General features: G+C 42.2%; 3 protein-coding genes across 3 annotated transcripts; all 3 read left to right on the top strand.

Moving 5' to 3' along the window:
* Positions 1-289: 289 nt before the first annotated feature.
* On the top strand, positions 290-22,414 carry LOC311060259 (GTPase IMAP family member 2-like; the record flags this gene model as incomplete). Its single annotated transcript, XM_084078395.1, has 5 exons — positions 290-371; positions 2,123-2,245; positions 21,375-21,572; positions 21,875-22,288; positions 22,395-22,414. Exons 2-5 carry the CDS (start codon positions 2,143-2,145, stop codon positions 22,412-22,414), a joined length of 735 nt encoding a protein of 244 aa, XP_083934521.1. The 5' UTR covers positions 290-371; positions 2,123-2,142.
* Positions 3,566-6,774, top strand: LOC311059581 (GTPase IMAP family member 8-like; the record flags this gene model as incomplete). The annotated part of the gene is made up of 4 exons (XM_084077587.1): positions 3,566-3,683; positions 4,006-4,728; positions 5,381-6,094; positions 6,755-6,774. The coding sequence occupies 4 exons, from the start codon at positions 3,566-3,568 to the stop codon at positions 6,772-6,774; spliced, it is 1,575 nt and encodes a 524-aa protein (XP_083933713.1).
* Positions 7,309-10,306, top strand: LOC311060500 (GTPase IMAP family member 6-like). The gene is made up of 4 exons (XM_084078696.1): positions 7,309-7,422; positions 7,893-8,559; positions 9,338-9,486; positions 10,117-10,306. Exons 1-4 carry the CDS (start codon positions 7,336-7,338, stop codon positions 10,183-10,185), a joined length of 972 nt encoding a protein of 323 aa, XP_083934822.1. The 5' UTR covers positions 7,309-7,335; the 3' UTR covers positions 10,186-10,306.
* Positions 22,415-22,421: the final 7 nt, after the last annotated feature.

Here is a 22,421-nt window from a genome sequence, read left to right as displayed (position 1 = left end):
GGGTGCGCGGGCTAATAACTGTCAATTTGGGGGTCCTTGACATGAAAAAGTTTGAGAACCACTGCCCTAGGGGTCCCGGACCCCCTGTTGAAGACCCCATGGTCTACTTTATGAATGTACTGTATGAACTCTTACAGTATATGTTTATGTCCAATTCAATTGGGAAAAAAGAAAACAAGCACACTGACACCCACTAGTGGGCAGTGGGCAGAGCAGAAATGCACTGATGTGGGGGCTGCGGGGTTTGAATAAATGGTTTTACAGCCCTAACCTTTTACATCACTGTAAAACAGGACAGACGCACCAACAGTGAGGCATTGAAGACCACGTGGAACAACCCAAGGGGCCTCACATGCATGCTGTCTGATTAGGTAAGCCCTTTGTAGATGGAATAATAGATCATCACCTGTTTCAATTGTTCATATTTTAAGTCTGCAGTGTTTGGCTGATAAATGTATTAACACTGAAGACCACATTTAACTTGTGTTTAGCCTGTGGGAAATGTACATATCCATTTATTGTTTTGTCGAAAGATCTGTGTTCTGTTCCTGATTAAATGTCATGTGGGGAGAAAAACAATTATCTCACAAATTCCGTTTGCAAACTACCGTTTTTTTACCCCCTTCAAATTCACTGTAACATATACGTATTATAGGCCTGGGGTCTTCAACGTTTTCAGGCCAAGGACCCCCTAGCTGAGAAAGAGATGAAGCAGGGACCCCCTCTGTATTGTATAAAATTGTGTTTTTGGCTTGTAGATCTGCTATTTTTGGCTTAAGTTCTCCTCAGAAAAGGGCTGCTAGGGTTCAAGTTGTTAATGTAAAAAAAAAAGAAATGAATACCACACAAAGATTTGGCGGACCCCCTGTAGTAGCTCTGAGGACCCCCTAGGGGTCCCAGACCCCCTTTTGAAGACCCCTGTTATAGGCCATCCAGGCTGGCCAGGACAGGCCTCAAAATAACAGGGGTGGGATGCATTGCAGAGACCCTTGGCCAGGCAGGGTAGGGAAGACAGGATGGAAGTGGCCAGCAAGGGCTCTCTCTGGCATGGGACCCGTGCCACCACGTTGATGCATCCTTATGATGACCCTAAGGGGTGTCAAACTCGCATTTTCGGTACCGCATGCGGGCCCTGAAAGGGTCCACTGCGGCCCCCAACCTGATTTTCCGAAAAATAAAATCATACTACCTTTTATGGCATAAAAGCAAGTATGATTTTATAGGTAGTATGATTTTTACGCCGGAAAATCATGTTGGGGGCCGCAGTGGATCCCTTTCAGGGCCCGCATACGGTCCCGAAAATGCGAGTTTGACACCCCTTAGGGCAGGGGTCTTCAACATGGGGTCCGGGACCCCTAGGGGGTCCTCAGAGCTACTATTTTTGGCAAAGAGTTATAGGTGTAGAGGGGAAAAAGAGCAGCAAAAGTCTATCTGAAACACAATTTTATACAATATACAGGGGGTCCCTGCTTCATCTCTCTCAGCTAGGGGGTCCTTGGCCTGAAAACGTTGAAGACCCCTGACTCAGGGTCATCATAAGGACGCATCAACGGGGAGCAGAGGCATGACAGCTTCAGGAATCAGCTTTCAGGACGTATAGTTCCAGACTCTATGTCAGTGGTTCTCAACCTATGGGTCGGGACCCACAGGGGGTTCCCCACATGATTTTGGGGGGGTCCCCAGAGGACAGTGAAGTGGCAATTTATGGACTTTTAAGATCTTTTTAATTCCTAAACAAAAAAATGAAGAAGACCATTACTGCATCAAAAGTTATCAACAAAACTATACTATACTGGTCAAACATTGGCCGAATTGTCAAATTGTAGAAAGAAGCTAAAATTTGGAAAATAGACGATCTACAAGCTCACACCACTTTGCGTTGTGAGGCGCTGTGAGCTTGTAGATCTGAGCTTGTAGATACAAAATTGAATGCCTCAACTCTTACAATTCCAAGTGCTTGTCAGGGTGGGGGGGTCCTCCCCAGTTCAAATATGATTATTTTGGGGGGGTCACGGCCTGAAAAGGTTGAGTACCATTGCTCTATGTAGCATTCAGTGGTTGTGTATAGTTGTCTGGCTACAGGAGACAGAAATGTATTGAAGTTAATTTGGGGCGTTTCCAGTAGGCTACAAAGCATTCCAAATGGAGGAAACGACAGCAGAGGTCGAGCGAGAGCTGATGGAGGCAGCAACGCAGAGCGGCACTTTGCAAATCGGGATTCAGACTACCAGCAGCACGCCAGCAGGTGAAACATTATGATAGAAATATCAAGCACATGATTAATGTTATTGCCGATCTACACTATAGATATCTTCACTATTTATTTATTCTCCCCCAAAAGTATGGCACCTAACTACTCCAACATACTTTCACTTAGAAACTCCATTCAAACTGGACACGTGTGCTTGTACTTTTCTTTTTTGTAGTTTTTGAAATAATTAACTTTAAGCACCCAATGCATTTCCAATGGGTTTTGCTAGTGGGGAGAGAGAAGGACAGAGGAGAATATGCCCCGTGTTCTCACTGTGTCACTGTGGCCACATTTTTTACACTACAACTATTTATTTTACATCACCAAGTTTGCTCAGGTCTGCTCTCTGATGTAATCCAAAGATCTAAGCTAAGTGTGATGTATATATTTCGAGTTAAGACCATTAATATCAACCCATGTCTCTTCACACTCATTCAATCATTACACCTGGTGAAAGCTAGCCTGTCATTCATTGGCTGCTCAGTGGTGCAGCAAAGTAACTAAGTACTGTACATTTACTCAAGTACTATGCAAGTGCTTACAATGCACAATACTATTTTGAGGTACTTTTACTTTACTCATTTTTGTTACCTCTACTCCACTACCATTACAGCATATGACAGCTTTAGTTACATTACATTTTTGATTATTAATACAAAACCTACTGTAACCACACACAGCCGATCTACAATGTGACGCGTTATGAGCTTGTAGATCTGCTATTTCGGGAAAACCTTAACAGTTTTTGGAATGTGTGAGTACAGGGGGTGGCAGCGGCCGGATGGCAACTGCGAGGTTCCCAGTTCGATCCTGGGCTCCCCCAGAGTTAGTGTCGAAGTGTCCTTGAGCAAGACGCTGAACCCCAAATTGCTCCCGATGAGTAGGTGCCTTGCATGGTGTGTAAATGGGTGAAATTTTAATGGCAATAATTTTGTAAATTTCAAGCTCCAATTTAACACTAATGGTGTGTATTGGTCAACATGACCTCACACCTCCCCACACCCCATTGTTTCTTTATAGGAACAATATTTTCTAGTTAATCATGTTATTAATCAATAATCATTTTATTAATCATGTAGGACTATTTTCATAGAAGCATTTTGATGTGAGCTTGTAGATGAGTTATTTTTGGTGTGGAAATAACAGCAGCGTTGCTACGTAAGGCTGCTGCGCTCAAGACAGATATCTGTGATTCTGCTCATCATTGGAAGTTAAATTTTTTTCCCAGATCCGGGGGAAGGCTCGAGCGATCGGACGGAGGCCGCGGCGAGGCCACTCCGTGCACCATCCCCGGCCTTGAGTTGGCGTGGTCAGATGGAGACGGTTGACCCGCTCCGCGACGTGGACCTGGCGGATCACGTCTTCGATGAGGACAATGTTCTCCCCCTCTCCTACGACACGGCCTCCCTGCCCCCCCCTCCCCATGGAACTGGTATGTCACAACCCCCCCCAATCCTCCCCCCTGCTGCGCCCCTGCTGCTTCTACAGATACAACACACCATTTGCTCGAGTATAGATTTTTGCCATGAGTTGTACTCTTACCGTTAAGCCCTAACTCTTGTGTTAAGCCCTAACCCTAACGAATAAAAATGTAAAATTATATTTAAATCTATAGAAATCTAGAGATAATGTGAACCTGTAACAATATATATCAAATATAGCGTATATCTATTAAACAAATGAAACCAGCAAACTGATACGGGTTTAGTCACATCTGTGGTCTTTATGAATATTACACTTATTTTTCCAACCAGGAAAGAACAGCGACCCGACAGAACTAAGAATTGTTCTGATCGGGGGAAGAAGAGGATCACACTGCGGAAAGAGTCCAGTAGGAAACATCATCCTGGGAAGAGATGCTTTTGACACAAACACACAAACAAACACACAAACAAACAAGGGTGTCAAGAGACAAGCGGTAGTGTCAGGGAGACAGGTCACCGTGGTCAACACTCCAGGATGGAGATTTTCATTTCCCTTAGATCTGACCCCAAATCTGACTAAGTTAGAAATCCAACAGAGTTTGAATCTGTGTCATCCAGGACCCCATGTATTTGTTCTAGTGATGAGTTTGGACGTCACCCTATATGAAGGAACAGCAAAGTCAGCAGAGGAGCATGTGAGATTTGTCTTCGGTGATCGAGTGTGGACACACACTATTGTGGTGTTCACTTCTGCACTTCTGTCACTTCTGCAGATGGCTGATGTCATTAGATCTGACCATCAATTAAGATATCTTACCGAGAAATGTGAAGGTCGCTTCCATGTTCTTAACATTGCTGACAGAAGAGATAGAAGTCAGGTCACACAGTTGCTAGAGAAGATAGATCAGATGGTGACTAGTAATGGTTGTCACTATGAGACAGAAAAACATGTTCCAGAGGAACTGAAGGAGATGGAGAGAACTATCAGCAGAAGAGCAGAACAAAGGAGGGCAGACGCTCAGAAACAAACAACTGGACGTCCAAAACTTATGGGTATGTTTGGTTTTACTTTGTTAAAGTGACTCTTTGCTTATCTAAATTGCATTGTTATGATGTGAGGAGATCATACTGTTTTTATTGTATTTGCTGGAAATTTGTTTTTAAATACACCAACGCTGGTGTCCCTAAAAAAAAAGAAAATCCTTCCCGAAAATAGTGACCTAACTGATTTATGTGTTGCATGACGACGTGTTGAGAGCTTGTAGATAGTTTTGCTATTTGTCATATGATGGAGTATAAAGGGGTTAACCACATCCCTATCGTGGGGCAAACATTAGGCATAAATAGCTGATAGAAGATATCTAGTGCCGAGCGAAAACAGGAGGAGGTCTATAATCCCCTAGGGGACTCCAGTCAACTAAGTATAGGGTTGAAGTGGTTAAGTGCAATATTTTAAACCTAAACTTTATCTTAAAACAAACTGTGGTAATTGCAGATCGGGAGGCATGCGTTAATCCGACAGACCTTTTCTCCGACTATGTGGCATCCGCGTGCGGTTAGGGTTAGGGTGCGGTATTGCACCCTTGCAGATCTATACGCTCACGTGTTGCCTGTAGATCGGCTTTTTGGGATTTTTTGAAGAAAATAAAAATGTGGTTAAACAAAAAGGTATCAAAGTGAAAGTAAACAATCTTTTCTTTGACAGGACTGACTGACCTCAGGATTCTGTTGCTGGGAAGGGAGTGGTCTGGGAAGAGTTCAGCAGGAAACCTCATTCTGGGAGGCAGTCCTTTTGCAGTTAGTCAGGGAGGTCAGAGATCAGTGCAGTGTGAGGTAAGAGATTGTGTAGTAGCAGGGAGACATCTGACAGTGGTGGAATCACCAGGCTGGCCACAGGATAGACCACTACAGGACACCTCAGAGATGGACAAACTGGAGATCCAGAAGAGTGTGAGTCTCTGTCCTCCTGGACCACATTCTGTCCTTCTGACGGTTCCTCTTGATAAAGCATTCACCAAAGCACGGAGAGTAGCAGTAGAGGAACACATGGAACTTTTGTCACAGAGCGTGTGGAGTCACACTACAGTACTGTTCACCAAGGGAGACAATCTTGGAGACAGAAGCATTGAGCAGCACATTGAGGCCGAAGGGGAAGACCTCCGTTGGCTTGTTGACAAATGTGGGAACAGATATCATGTCTTCAACACTACGAAGAGAGATGACGCTCAGGTGACAGAGCTGCTGGAGAAGATAGAGGAGATGGTGGCAGGAAACAAAGGTGGACACTATAAAGTTGATGGAGATGTTTCAGAGAAGGTGTCAGAGAGGGAGAGGAACGTAGAGGAACATGTCCAGACATTCATGACCAGGATCCACAGACGAAGAACAGCTCTGAAAGCTCTCTACCCTAACCCTGAAGGTAATGTTTATATAAATCTATCTGCCTGTCTGTTATGAAACTGGCTGGTAAATTAGTAAAGGAAAACTTCAGGGGCGCTCGGGTGGCGCAGTGGTAAAGTAGCTGGCATAATGACTAAATTGGGGAGAAAAAGGACAACTTCACCCAGTTTCAACCTACCTTCATGTCAACCTATCTATGTAATTGTTGTGAGAAGTAGTAGCTCACAACACGTCGCTATGTGACGCGTTGTGAGCTTGTAGATCAGATATTTTCTCTATGTGTCTATATATAAGTCTGTCTGTGGTTATATTGAACCAATGAATAGTATTAGCAAAAGCTTGTTACTAAATGAACATTGGATCCATTGGAACACAGGTTCTTTTTTTCCATTTCCTGAAAAGTTTTGGATATAAGGTTCTACTTCAGTACTCCACTCTAGGTCTCGCTATGGGAGAGCGCTCCCTGGCGCGAACACAGAAGCATTTTCTTGATTCACTTCCAGACAAAATCCATTTGGCTGGCTTCTGATTCGCTCCCCTGACTGAAGGTCCCGCCCTCCGCCTATATAGTCAGGGGCCGGATCTTCACTCGTTCCTTCATTCCCTCTTCTTGTCTGAAAGCAGAGCTTATTGCCTCCGTTTTTGCCTAAGGTTTGTTAGCTTAACTACGTTTCAACAGGCCAGGACCGACTTCTGTGACCGGGAGGCGCTAACAAATCCAGGTGATTTCTGACTTTTTCCTACCGTTAAAACACGGTTTTCCGTGATATTTCCTGAGCTAGTAGCCTCAGGGCTGGCTCCTAGCGTTTTAATACAGGTTAGCTTCAATCGCTAACTGTTAGCTTGCTAACTCCAGCTTAGCGAGTGACTAACGTGCGGTAGCTCTTTAGGCTAGCTCACCACTGTTGCTCGGCTAGCCCCCCCGGCTATCAAAGCTAGCTCAATGGGAAACTTGTGGTTGGCAGGCCTTCCTCAGAGTTTTCCCAGTCAGGAGTGAGTCAGGCCCTGAGCTAATCTCACTCCCCGCCCAAGCCTCAGTCAAAGCCCCAGAGGCCGAGCTAAGAGCATGGCGTCCGGGACCAGGCAGAAGACCCGGTCCACCTCTCGCTTCGTACTTCATGGCACCGGGGTTACGGTAGTAACCTATAGTTTCCTCCGACAGTGACAATAGATGGCTGCTGTAAAACTCAATCTCCAGGTCCTAAATATTTGTGTTTGTGTCTGTCAGGAGAATATCAGAGTCTACCAGATGTGAGGGTGATGTTGGCTGGTGGAGAGGAGCTTCAGAGGAGCAGAGCTGGAAATTACATACTGCAGAAGACTGTGTTTCCAGAAACTCCTTTCAAGGTGATTATATGAATGTAATGTTATAATGAATGACCTCAACGTAAACCATAAAGATATCAAATAGAAAAAAATCTGATGATAATGTGAAAGTATCTGCTGTCATTAATGATTTACCACTTCCATTCACCCTGGTGTCACGACATTGTTCACGATTTTTCACAACCCCCCCCCCCCCCTTTTTTTCCTTGTTCTAAAATAGCAGATCTACAAGGTCACAACAACCTGTCACATAGCGATGTGTTGTGAGCTTGTCCTTCTATTTTTTAATTGCCAAAGTATAAAATACCGTTTAAGTGTTTAAGACTTCATGACCATTGAACTGTCAGTGATCAATACACACGTTCCCTCTCAAATTAACAAGGAGTCATTACATAAGATAGTCAAGGTTAAGAGGGAACTCTTCACAGAGGACAGAATATAATGAAGGTTTTGATTATTGTGACTAACATATAGTAAACCTCATATTCCAGGAGGTTAAAACCCAGACTAAACTGACAGAATGTGTCAGACAGCAGGGACGATTTGCTGAAATAAATGTGACTGTGGTGAACTGTCCAGACTGGTCGACTACACCTCCATCACAGAAGATCAAAGACGTCCTTCTACACGGTGTGGCTCTTTGTTCTCCTGGACCCCACGCTGTCCTGTTGAATGTTCCTGTCCTGTCCAGTTTCTCTGAAGATGACAGGAGATCAGTGGAGGAACACATGGAGCTGCTGGGGCACAGAGTCTGGAGACACGCTCTGGTTCTGTTCACATGGGGATACTGGCTGGGAGGGAAACATGTTGAGGAGTACATAGAGTCTGAAGGAGAACCTCTGAGGTGGCTCCTGGAGAAATGTGGCTACAGATACCATGTTCTAGACTTCAAGTTGGTCAATCCAGAGATAAAAGAGTTGATGGAGAAAATAGAAGACATGGTGACGATGAACAGAGGACACTATGAACCTTTAGAGATGACACCGTTCAAAAGTCTGAAAGACAAATTGACAGACGAAGAACAGAACTGCCTGGAAGAAGAATGGAAGAAGAGAGAGGAGGAGATGAGAGAGAGGATGTTGAAGGTTATGGTGAAGGAGCCAGAAGAACCAGCTCTCAGGAGGAGTAGGGGCAGCCTGCTGCACCTTCCTCCAAGTAGTGAGTATCAATATAATTGATCTGCAACAACAGTGATTCGGACCACAATGGAAACAAGTCCCCAGAACTTGAAGTGTTTTAGTGTGTTTTCTGTGCTGTTTACATTCAACCAACTTGGAAATAGTTTTGGCCACAAACTACCAACTGACAATATTGTGTACCAGGGATGGACCCCATATGAAAATATTAGTGTTCAAAATGTTCAAAATTATAAAAAACAATTACAATTTACAATATTTTTCTAAATGTTTTAAAAATAGCTACAAGCTCACAAGCGCATTATGGCCCGCTGTGAGCTATTTTGTCTTTTCTTTTGTTCTTTATTTACCCAGGGTAGTAGCTGAGCACAAATGCTCATTTCCAGCAACACCCTGCACATACTGTAGAGTAGACACACACATTAAAACTTGGGAGCTGACCAGTACAACTTATACTGTTGGTCACTGAGCAGCTCCACTGGAGCAGTTGGGGGTTCAGTGCCTTGCTCAAGGGCACTTGAGCTAGTGGTGAGTGGTGGCCATTCACTTCCCCACCCAGATTTTTCCTGGCGGTCCGCGGAATCGAACCGGAAACCGAACCGGGAACCTTTCGGCAACAAGTGTGCCCCTCTAACCCTTAGGCCACCCTAATCTTATTTTGAGCATTAGTGAAGGCCAATTTCATGAAGATAGGTTGAAAATGGGTGAAGTGGTCCTTTAAGATTCCTCTTTTGCAGTTTTTTTCTTTCTTGTTTTATTATCATTGTAAATGTCTTGTTGTCTGTTGTCTTCTGTTCCAGTGAGTGGTGGTACGCCATCTGAAACAGGAAGCAGTTCATACCACCGTTCACCTGCCAAGGTTTATGATTGGCTGGAGAAGGGACATGAAGCTGGAGAAGGATCAATACCGTGCTCTTCGGGATATGCTCCCAGTCTGGCAGACTCTGATGTGAGAGATGAAGATGTTTCATAGATGAAACTTTAGTTTGACATCAATCACACACCTTTTAGTTTTAATTTCTTTCATTAAAGCTGCGCTATGTAACTGTCCTCTTCTACCCCGGATTTGAACCCGGTTTCCTGTGCAAATGCTGACATTTTTACCATTGAGCTAATAGAGCCTTCCTGCTTGCTCAGGGGATAAATTTAGTCTTGACCATCAGGTCAAAATTTGTGTCAGATCCTGTGTCTAGGTGAGACATGACCTTTGAAATGATGTCAATGTCTCAATAGAAGAGCAGGGAGACAAAATACAACCACCCCAATTGTATAATTTATATTATATTAACATATTCTACCATACAGATTGGACAAAGTTACATATAGTGCCGCTTACAGGGAAACAGTGGTAGTAATTATTTAAGTAGGTTAGAGCTTGAAAGAACTATCTCTTAGAAGCTGTCCATAGACAAAAGAAGAGAGGAGACACAATTGAGAAAGGTTTGAGAAATAGAACATACAGCAAAGAACTATAACAAAAGACTATCATGTCAGACAAATCACAACCGACATACGTCTCATAACATCACATTAACCACCATTGTAAAAACAGTAGGCCTAATATCTGTTCCTTTTCCAGACACAAGAGACAGCGGAGGGGACCACGGACCCGGACGGGCACCTGCTATCGACAACCAGGACAAATTGAACATAACTGCCAAGCCTCAGTTCCCGCTGTCCCTCAGCACCAGGACAACTGGCGTGCCGTGTACGTGCCCAGCCTCAGTTCCACAACCATTAAACTACATACAGATTAGTGACACGGTGAGCCAACTGCCGCCAAGCCTTCCTAACCCTCCCACTGACCACCTACTGAAGCTGAAGGGCTATACTTGAACTGTGACCTGAATGTCGTTGAACTGTGACCTGAATGGTGTTGAACTGTGACCTGAATGGCGTTGAACTGTGACCTAAATGGCGTTGAACTGTGACCTGAATGTTGAACTGTGACCTGAATGGTGTTGAACTGTGACCTGAATGGTGTTCGTTGCCACGCCCTCATTAACCTCGTTCCCAGATATGACAAGGAGTAAAGCCTGATAAAGAACTACAGCTGAAATTGCCTAGGGCGGGACTTCCTTTGTATGTATTTCCCCAGGAAGCCCTTCCCCCAGTCTTTTCCGTCCAATCATGACACAATGTTCATGCCCATGGAATGTAAACAGATCTGCACAGCCTTCAAAGTACGTTTCTTGGACGGTATTTTAGACACTTTGAGTAGTAGTTCGTGTCCACCGTAAGCCCCCATCAACACGGGAGGCTCTCTCACAGTGACAGTTCCAACCCGGGACCCATGCCCCAAAATCACAAAGGCTTGGATATGTTGATCCACAGAGAGATGGCTGCAGCAGGCATGATTGAACCATGGCCATAAGGTAGTCCTCCATATTGACTGGCAACTCGCCAGCATAGAATAGAACCAGGTAAATGCCGGAGACCCCTCCCCTCCCCATCATAATGACTTTCACACTGGGCCCCCCGAACTTCCGAGACCACCGGGGCCTCCAAGGCTGGATAAGCGAAGGAGACATGTGCCTCAGCACCTCCAGGATTTGTAGGTGTGTGGGGTACTGGGGACAGTGAAACCTCTCAGGTGGGGGCTGTGTTGAGTGCCAGGGTGTGCCAATGTGATGAAGACAGACTTCCCAGCATGCTTCAGCGTATAAACTACAGTTATTGTCTATTGCAAGACCCCGAGGCCTTTTTGAAGCAAAGATCTCCAGCTTGGGTCCACTACATGAACGAACGAAAAGGGCTCGACCAATGGGCTCGACCCACGGGCTTGCGCATGGAGGTAGTTCTTGACGTGGACCCATAAAGCAGTGGTTCTCTACATTTTCAGGCCGTGACCCCCCAAAATGATCAAATTTGAAATGGGGACCCCCCAACCCTGACAAGCACCTGGAATTGTAAAAGTTGAGGCATTACATTTAGTTTCGCTCGGTTCCACAGATATAATATTGTTAAAATAACCGATCTACAAGCTCTCAACTCCTCACATTTGCAAGGCGTTGTGAGCTTGTAGATCGGCTATTTTCACAATTTTTGCCTCTGTCTCATATTAATGGACAATTTGACCAGTTTTTATAGTATAGTTTGTTGATTACCTTTGATGCAGTATATGGTATTTTTTTCTTTCTTTTTTTATAGGTATTAAAAAGGTCTTAAAAGTCCTTAAATTGTCACTTCACTGTCATCTGGGGACCCCCCAAAAAATCGAAAGCGGAGTTGAGACATTACATTTAGTTTGACTCAGTTCCACAGATAAATATTGTGAAAATAGCCGAACTGCAAACTCACAACGCGAACTGCAAAGCGAGGCGTTGTGAGCTTGTAGATCGGCTATTTTCACAGTTTTTGCCTCTTTCTTATGTTTTGACATATCAACATATCAATGTTCGACTAGTTTTTATAGCGTAGTTTGATGATTAATAGAGGTATTAAAAATGTCTTAAAAGGCCTTAAATTGTCATATCACTTTAGAAATGTGAAGATACTTATACTGTATGTTGGGTTTGTTTACTGTTAAGTGAGAAAACTATGTTGAACATTAAGCTGATCATCTGGGGACCCCCCAACATAATTTGGGGACCCACCTGGGGGTCCTGACCCCCAGGTTGAGAACCACTGGCATAAAGGACAATACTGAGCATGCTGTTATGACTTTAGTGTCTCAGCAAATACCCGGAAGTGGGGTGTCCCTATAGAGACGTATGCGCTGGGTGAGCAACTTACATTGAAACGAGTAGGTGGGGATTTTCTGTCCTTTCCTCCAGATATTATATAGCTTTATGGTTTATTGTTGTGTTGTTGCATTGCTATTTGAGTTGAGGCAATAATGTATGAGTTTATCGTTATTTCATGTCCCATTTTGCCATTTATTTTGTACCATTTATGTGTAATATCGGTTACAAACCCTGGGTGTTAGGGGTGGTGACAGTAGGTACGCTCAGCCTTTCGGTTGGAAAAGCCTCTTTTTGGAACCACTTTCATTTGAAAAGCCAGTCCTGTAATGAAGAGGTGTAGTATAGGACATTGGTTGGCATGAGGTTTTAATTAAGAAATGATATGTGCCGTTACTACAATAAAAACATGTTTTCGAATGAGAGAAGTTACCAAGCCTTTTCAATGCCAGTCATTACAACATTATATAAAGAGAAGAGATTTATTCCAGCCTACATGTTAAATGTCAGTCACACCAGAAATGGTCAGTGAAATGTATTTCCGTGTCCTTAACTACTAAAAACAGTTAGTTAGTTAAAGCAGTAGTATGCTTGTGACAGAACAAAGTTAACACAATTAACTTACCAGAGCTCTATATATTACTTACCATCTCACCTACATTTGAGACCACTGAAAGACACTTTCCTAAACCAGCATGTTTATTCATGGAACACTCCTATTTACTAAATTAGATAATTGGTACAGTTTGTAGCAGTTCATATGTTGATAGTCAAGATGTATATACTGTATGTCAGGGGTCTTCAACGTTTTTCAGGCCAAGGACCCCTTAGCTGAGAGAGAGATGAAGCAGAGACCCCCACTAACATATTGTATAAAATTGCAGATTCAACTTTTGCATGGATTTAATTTCATTACACATAATCTTTTCTATGAATATGTTGGATTCATGTGTCATTTAACCACTCACACCAAACTTGATATTTGGCTCTGTACTTGGTCTGCTCTTTTCCCCCCTCTACACCAAACCTCTTTGCTGAAAATAGCAGATCTACAATTTGCAGATTGTGCATTTGGATTTCAAACTTTGTTTTCTGGGTATTAGTAAGCTACGCCACAAGGGGGCGTGATGGGTCACATCTTATAACCAAGTGAGACATAAACAGCTGTGTAGACTCGGTGATTTGGACCAAAGGAGATGTAATGGTTTTTACAGCTGGTTAGGTACTGTAGGTACAGTATGCACAACAATGTCCATTCACCACCATGGATATCAACATTAGTAGTAGTATTGTAGCTCACATCGATGTCTTGATTGTGTTCTGTATTAACACCACACATGATGGTGTGTTTGTCATTAGAATCTTGTGTAAAAGTTCAGATTTCAGAATAATTTTGTAATGCAAATTTTGACGTTGTGTGTTAGAATGTAACAATACAAATCAACACTGCTGACATTATGGAAGTTGTTTTAACTCTTATTGAAGTTTACTTCAGAACTCTTATTATTGTTTTTGGCATATGTAACTGGCATGTCAGCTGTATCCTGTCTCTCATCAGTCTGTAGCCCACACGCACCCACCCACACACACACACACACACACACACACACACACACACACACACACACACACACACACACACACACACACAGAGCAAGCCTGCAGGAGGCAGAGTCATGTCATAAATGGCTGTGGACTTTTACAGCAGGTTATTAATGATTACAGATATATTGTCATAATCACTTCTCAGTTCAGTTAACATGTTGACACTGGAGGAGCAAGCTGGACTGGTTTCTTCAACCACCTTGCAGGCAGGTGATAAGGATGCACTCTGAATGAGAGAAAAGGTAGGCTACTCATCTTTTTATATAATAATTAGAAATTTATTTTTGAAACATTTTAGCCACACAAATCTTGTATGGATTCAAAATATTTTCAGATGGGTGGTCCGCAGCAGTGGTGGAAAAAGTACTAAAATTCTTTACTTAAGTAAAAGTACCAATATTGCAATATAAAAATACTCTGTTACAAGAAAAAGTCCAGAATTCAAAATGTACTTGAGTAAAAGTACAAAAGTATTGGCATCAAAATGTACTTAAAGTACCAAAAGTAAAAGCACTAACATATTTGAAAATAGCTGATCTACAAGCTCACAACGCGTCGCGATGCGACGCGTTGTGAGCTTGTAGATCTGATTTTCACAATATTTATCTGTGGAATCGAGTCAAACTAAATGTAATGCCTCAACTCCTACAATTCCAATTGCTTGTCAGGGTGGGGGGTCCCCAGTTCAAATATGAATATTTTGGGGGGTCCCCAGTTCAAATATGATTATTTTGGGGGGTCGAGGCCTGAAAAGGTTGAGAACCACTGACCGACTGGACATAAAACGACATACATAGGCTGCATAAAATAGGAGGAAGTATTACATGTGGAATGAAATTTGCATGCCGATGTGAGTGTTGTTTTCATGTTCTCATGTCCTTTCTAATGCTGGTGTATCATAGAGACATGATTGGTTGTTCTGAATGTGCGTAGGCTAAGGATTTTGGCAACACCTCTCTCTGTCTCTCCTCCCAGCTTAACTCTTTCCAGGAAAAATAAACCATTGTATTAATCAGGTTTATCTTGTATCTAACACTGTGTGATACAGATCAACCACAAAGTCATCAATTACAACTCAGTGTCTACAGACAAGGACCTTGGACAGACATCAGGATTCATGACAGGTGAGGAATTACAGTAAACACATGTTTGATAGTGTTACATTGTACAATAGAACTGTATGACTGTACATTATAATAGTATAAGATGATGCTGATGAACATGACCCGTAACCACAACAACAAAGACAAACAGTAAAGAACAAACTAGTTAAACAGATAAAGGATATTATTAAACGGAACCAAACTACTACTATAGCTCGCCTTACTTGGACACCAGGTATACATAGAGGAAGCATACTCAATCCCTATGCCCCCTCAGCCCTACAGTATGTTCCCTCAGCCTTATGTTCCCCCATCCCAAATTAGACCCTATGTTCCCTCAGCCCTATGTTCCCTCAGCCCTATGTTCCCTCAGCCCTATGTTCCCTCAGCCTTATGTTCCCTCAGCCCTATGTTCCCTCAGATTGGTAAAATGGGGTAACATTTTAGCTCCTGTCTGTCATGATATATTTTTAGCAAAATACAAAGTACTGTATAATAGACTTATTTTTTACATGGGCAATGGAACCGTTTAAAATCCTACAAAAGGAGTGTGACAATAGACTTGGCATGTCACAAAAAGTTACATTTTTGATCTCAAAAATGTATGGACAGGTTTATACACAAAGGTGCTCTGAGTTATATTTTTTTGCTAAAACAAAATGTTGTTTGTTAAAGGTTAAAACACTATTTTCTGACAATAATTGCTATAGAGTGTTTGTTCAGTAACAGGGTTCTCCCCATCTCTCCAGCTCTTAAATAAACAGAAAATACATGTTCAGGTGGACTACCAATTTCACCCTACCAGGAGAGAGAACCCATTTATCAGCTTCAATTTTATAGTGTTCCGAACTTCCGATTCCAATTAGTTTCCTGCTCAAAGTTTATCCTGTACGTATCCTATAGGAGTTCTCTTTCATGATTCGATGACATTGGTATCTCAACATGAAAATGTATTTTCTGTTTGCTATAACGAGCTGGAGAGACGGGGAGACACTGAAAGCTCTATCGAAGATAAGCACCAATAAGCGTACCTTATTGGTGTGAGGGATACAGTATGGTGAGAGACCTACAGTAAGTCTGAAGACCTCAGGTTCTGTTCTGCGCTGGGGTGTAATCCTGGAGGAGGTCTGACAGGTACCGTGGGGCTAGGCCATGGAGAGCTTTATAGGTGAGGAGGAGCAGTTTGTACTCTAAGTGTGATGCAGTGTGTGCATACATTTTAACCCTGTTAAATTCATTGAAAACACGTCCTTGGTTCTGGTGACTGATATTATCCTGATGCGTGAGAGGGACATGTTTTCTCCGTATATATATCTCTCTTTCTAAATGTAAATTATAGATAAAAATAATAATAAATAAAAAAACAGGGCTCCTCACGCATTAGCAGGAAATATCATGTTTTAATTGAGTCTAACATGGTTGAAATGGAGTTACAATTGGTTTATGTTATGATAAAAATGAATATCAAATATCTATATTGAATCAAGCAACTTAAATATAAGCCTTTAGTCTCTTGAAGTTGTTTATAATAGCCTTACAAACACATTTATTCAGTCTCTTTAACTTACCTATCATGTCAGTGTTCAACCTTTATTAAGCTGTGTTGTTACTTTATAACATAGTTTATCATGCATTTATTAACAGTAAACTATGCACTTATTAACAGGTTAACTTTAGGTTTTGCATCCACCAGGTTTTAAGCGGGAACAATGCCTTATTAAGGTTATTAAATCCTTTAATAGTCTCTGTGCATAACTGCAGTCCCGGGTTTCTGGAAGGTGGCATACCTATTTCCTGTTCCGGTTAATTTTCCCATAGCTTCATTTGATTGACTGATTTCATATTTGATTGATAGCAGTCGAGCCAATCATATTAAGCTATGGGGAAATTGACCAAAACAGGAAATGGATATGACAGGAAAGCTTTTTTTGCACCTACCTGGTATAAAGTGAAGAGAACAGAAGGGATGTTCATGTACAATTCACCAGAGAACTAGAAAGGAGAACTAAAGTCTATTGACTTTGCTTTATTGCTTTATCAACACTGTATAATAAATGACTATAAATAAAGTCATGCACTCCTACACAGAAAGTTTGACGAGTTTCCACTGTCAAACATCTATGCCAACGAGGACGCAAACTAACCGGCGCAGTGCTACCTACAGTATACTCATTGTCCCATGATCTATTGAATACAAATATAAATATATATATTATTGTACCCTCCATATTTTTTGTCTCTTTTATAAATAAGAATCGAAAATTAATTGGGAAAAAAGCTCTGTGTCTGTGCAGCACAGTCTATTCACATGTGTCGCAGTGTCTATTGAAATGACAACGATCACAGCCATAAAGGAAACTATAAGGAAGCTATGAAGGTATCCTTTAGCCTTAGATACACAGAAACATTCTGTGTAGGAGTGTCATTTATTATACAGTGTTGATATGATGTACCTAATCTAACAGCCAATAAAGCAAAGTCAATAGACTTTAGTTCTCCTTTCTAGTTCACTGGTGAATTGTACATGAACATCCCTTCTGTTACTGTAGGGGTTGATAGTTAGTTCAAATTTAAATGACAAAATCCCAATAACGTTGCTCTGGTTTAGCATTGCCTGGGTTTAGTGTTAACCACTTTCAGTGTGGCGTCCCTATTTTGGTTATGTCATTATAGGCAAACATTTAAAAAAAAATACTACTTACTGTAGTTCTAATAAAACATTGCTTAATTGAATTGTATGAGCCTATTGTACCTAGCTACAATCTTGCAATTATTTGGCAACATAATAGTAGGCTATACATGCTCATACATGTAACATACAATACAGTTGGATTTTAAAACTATTTTGTTACATAATAAGCATCTACATGTAGCCATTATACGTGTATGTCAAATATGGTCTGAAGAATCAATAGAGAATTTTGGAAATTTGAATCTGGAAATTGATTATGACAATTCAGTATCTATGACAGCCATCCTTGGACACTTCCCCAAATAGTGTTTGGAGATCCGTGTTTAAGGCCCGTACATCTCCATAAATAACATAAAGTGCTTACCCGGTAAGCACTTTATATTATTATTATTATTATTATTATTATTATTATTATTATTATTATTATTATTATTATTATTATTATTACACGTATTAGTATTATTATTACACTTATTATTATTACCCTTATTATTATTATTATTATTATTATTATTATATTACCCCTACAGTAACAGAAGGGATGTTCATGTACAATTCACCAGAGAACTAGAAAGGAGAACTAAAGTCTATTGACTTTGCTTTATTGCTTTATCAACACTGTATAATAAATGACTATAAATAAAGTCACTCCTACACAGAAAGTTTGACGAGTTTCCACTGTCAAACATCTATGCCAACGAGGACGCAAACTAACCGGCGCAGTGCTACCTACAGTATACTCATTGTCCCATGATCTATTGGATACAAATATATATATATGTTATTTTACCCTCTATTTTACCTTTTTTGTCTCTTTTATAAATAAGAATCGAAGATTAATTGGGAAAAAAACTCTGTGTCTGTGCAGCACAGTCTATTCACATGTGTCACAGTGTCTATTGAAATGACAACGATCACAGCCATAAAGGAAACGATAAGGAAGCTATGAAGGTATCCTTTAGCCTTAGATACATAGAAACTTTCTGTGTAGGAGTGTCATTTATTATACAGTGTTGATATGATTTACCTAATCTAACAGCCAATAAAGCAAAGTCAATAGACTTTAGTTCTCCTTTCTAGTTCACTGGTGAATTGTACATGAATATCCCTTCTGTTACTGTAGGGGTTGATAGTTAGTTCAAATTTAAATGACAAAATCCCAATAACGTTGCTCTGGTTTAGCATTGCCTGGGTTTAGTGTTAACCACTTTCAGTGTGGCGTCCCTATTTTGGTTATGTCATTATAGGCAAACATTTAAAAAAAATACTACTTACTGTAGTTCTAATGAAACAGTGCTTAATTGAATTGTATGAGCCTATTGTACCTAGCTACAGTCTTGCAATTATTTGGCAACATAATAGTAGGCTATACGTGCATAACATACAGTACAGTTGGATTTTAAAACTATTTTGTTACATAATAAGCATCTACATGTAGCCATTATACTTGTATGTCAAATATGGTCTGAAGAATCAATAGAGAATTCTGGAAATTTGAAATGGAAAATGTGTAGAAACCCCGATTATAAGTGTCACTGACGGCCGGGATTTCTGACTAAAAACATTAATAGTTGATGTGAGTGGGACACGTTTTAAACATTTAAGTATTTGGGCTTGCTGTAAGGTATTAACACATTCATTGCCAGGTATTAATTAATTAATTCACCCGCGCTGCCAGCGGTTTTAGCTTATTTTGAGTGTTTTTGACGATCCACAACCGATGGTTGGGTTGGCCAATCAGGGAAGCCGAACTACAGTATGCCAAACGTACAGAGACTTGTGTTTCTCGTAAAGTTTGAGGTTGTTCGGTTGGACGGTGCCCGAGGTATGCCCGGGACACATATACAGACTGATCTTTTGGGTGACACCCCGAGTGGAACTAGGGCAGCCCCCCCTCCTTCAGGGGATCCCAACAGGTGACACCAACAGCAAATTATGGCAGGGCCATCTGTGATGCTGAGGGAACATACAGTAGGGCTGAGGGAATATAGGGTTGAGGGAACATAGGGCTGAGGGAATATAGGGCCGAGGGAACATAGGGCCTAATTTGGATATTTTTTTTGTTAGGGATTGAGGGAACATAGGGTTGAGGGAACATAGGGCTGAGGGAACATAGGCATGACCCCCATAAGCTTACTTTGTGCTCTTTAGATACGTCTATAGAATTATACAGTGTACATATCGAAAAGCAACACAGCAGAAAACAATGTGTGATATGTCTTCTTTTATTTTCTTGGACTGACTATTTTACAAAGGTCTCAGTCTTTAAGAAATAGTGATTATTTATAAGCTGGTCCACCTGGCTCTCGTTGACTACAAAGCATTCCACCGAACTCCCGGCTGCAGTTTGCCACGCAGTGCGACAAATCTGCCAGCTGGAATTGCTGGATAGAGAAAATGACGTCGGTGTCCTTTCCTTAATTTACCTTCCTTGGCTCAGAGTCAGACAGATGTTTTAAGACCTTGTGTTACGCAGCAAAGAAAGTAGCAGATCTGCAAGCCCACAACACAATAGTGCAAAGCGATGTGAGTTTGTAGATAATAATAATAATAATAACTTGGATTTATATAGCGCCTTTCAGAAACCCAAGGCGCTTTACAGTACATACAATAAACAAATTAATTGCCAAAAGCTTGAGTAAATAAGTGTCTCTTCAGTGCAGACTTGAAGGAGTCCAGTGTTGGCCTCTGGCGGATCTCCATTGGGAGAGAGTTCCAGAGGTCAGGGGCTGCCACGCTGAAAGCTCTGTCACCAAGGGTCCGCATGTTGCTACGAGGGGTGGTGAGAAGCCCCAAGTCGGAAGACCTCAGGTCCCGCTCTGGGATGTAATCGTCCAGGAGGTCCGAGAGGTACCCTGGGGCTAGGGCATGGCGAGCTTTATAGGTGAGGAGGAGTAGTTTGTAAGTGATGCGGAACTTGACCGGAAGCCAGTGGAGGTGTTTGAGGGTAGGAGTGATGTGCTGCCAGCATTTGGTGCGGGTGAGCACTCTGGCAGCTGAATTTTGCACATACTGCAATCTGTCCAGGGTTTTATTGGGGAGCCCGAACAGGACACCATTACAGTAATCCAGGCGGTAGGAGATGAAAGAGTGGATGAGGGTCTCAGCAGTAGAGTCTGAGAGTGACGGCCGGAGTCTGGAAATGTTTTTGAGGTGGAAGAAGGCGGATTTGGTGACGGATTTGATGTGGGATTGATAGGAAAGGGTAGAGTCCAAGATAACACCCAGGTTGCGAACCTCAGCGGATGGAGAGATGGAGCCGTCATCCACATGGAGGAGGAAATCGCCAATCTTCTGAAGCTGCGCCTTGGGACCTATGACCATGAGCTCTGTTTTCTTGCTGTTGAGTTTGAGAAGGTTGGTGGTCATCCAGGTATTTATTTCATGGAGGCAGTTGACAATGGATTGTGGAGGTAGCAGAGTGGTTGGTGTGGTGCTGAGATACAACTGGGTGTCATCAGCGTAGCAATGGAAATGTAGACCATGGTGGCGGATGATCTGACCAAGCGGGAGCATGTAAATGGTGAAAAGGATGGGACCAAGTACAGAACCCTGTGGCACACCATGGTTAACTGGGACTGGGTGGGAATTGGATCCGTTTATGGAGACAAACTGTTGCCTGTTGGTGAGATATGAGTGGAGCCAGGAGAGAACGGATCTAGATGAGTTACTTTTGGTGTGGAAATAACAGCAGTGTTGCTGTGTAAGGCTGCTGTGATTCTGCTCATCATTGGAAGTTTACATTTTTTCCCAGATCCGGGGGAAGGCTCCAGTGATCGGACGGAGGCCGCGGCGAGGCCGCTCTGTGCACCATCCCCGGCCTTGAGTTGGGCTGGTCAGATGGAGACGGTCGACCCGCTCTACGACATGGACCTGGCGGATCACGTCTTCGACCCTCTCGTGGATGAGGCCTACGAAAGGGCCTCCCTGCCCCCCCCTCCCCATGGAACTGGTATGTCACAACCCCCCCAATCCTCCCCCCTTCTGCGCCCCTGCTGCTACAACACACCATTTGCTCGAATATGGATTTTGTGGCATGAATTGTACTCTTACCGTTAAGCCCTAACTCTTGTGTTAAGCCCTATAAAAATGTAAAATGATATTCAAATCTATAGAAATCTAGAGATAATGTGAACCTGTAACAATATATGTCAAATATAGCGTATATCTATTAAACAAATGAAACCATAAAACTGATACAGGTTTAGTAACATCTGTGATCTTAATGAATATTATACTTATTTTTCCAACCAGGAAAGAACAGCGACCCGACAGAACTGAGAATCGTTCTGATCGGGGGAAGAGGAGGAGCACGCTGCGGAAAGAGTGCAGTAGGAAACATCATCCTGGGAAGATTTTTTTTTGACACATACACACAAACAAAAACGAGCATCATGAGACAAGCGGTAGTGTCAGGGAGACAGGTCACCGTGATCAACACTCCAGGATGGCTTTCCAGATTACCCCTAGATCTGACCCCAAAACTGACTCAGTTAGAAATCCAACAGAGTATGAATCTGTGTCCTCCAGGACCCCATGTCTTTGTCCTAGTGATGAGATTGGATTTCACCCCATATGAAGGAACAGGGATGTCAGCAGATGAGCATTTGAGATTTCTCTTCGGTGATCGAGTGTGGACACACACTATTGTGGTGTTCACTGTAACTAGTCCAAATAAGCAGATGGCACCTGATGTCATTAGATCTGACAATCAATTAAGATATCTGACTGAGAAATGTAAAGGTCGCTTCCATGTTCTTAACATTACTGACAGAGAAGATGGAAGTCAGGTGACAGAGCT

This window comes from Gymnoscopelus microlampas, assembly GCF_963454915.1.
Source record: "Gymnoscopelus microlampas genome assembly, chromosome: 14".
NCBI lineage: Eukaryota > Metazoa > Chordata > Actinopteri > Myctophiformes > Myctophidae > Gymnoscopelus > Gymnoscopelus microlampas.
Note: the sequence above shows the minus strand (reverse complement) of the source record. Positions and strands in the feature narration are given on the sequence as shown.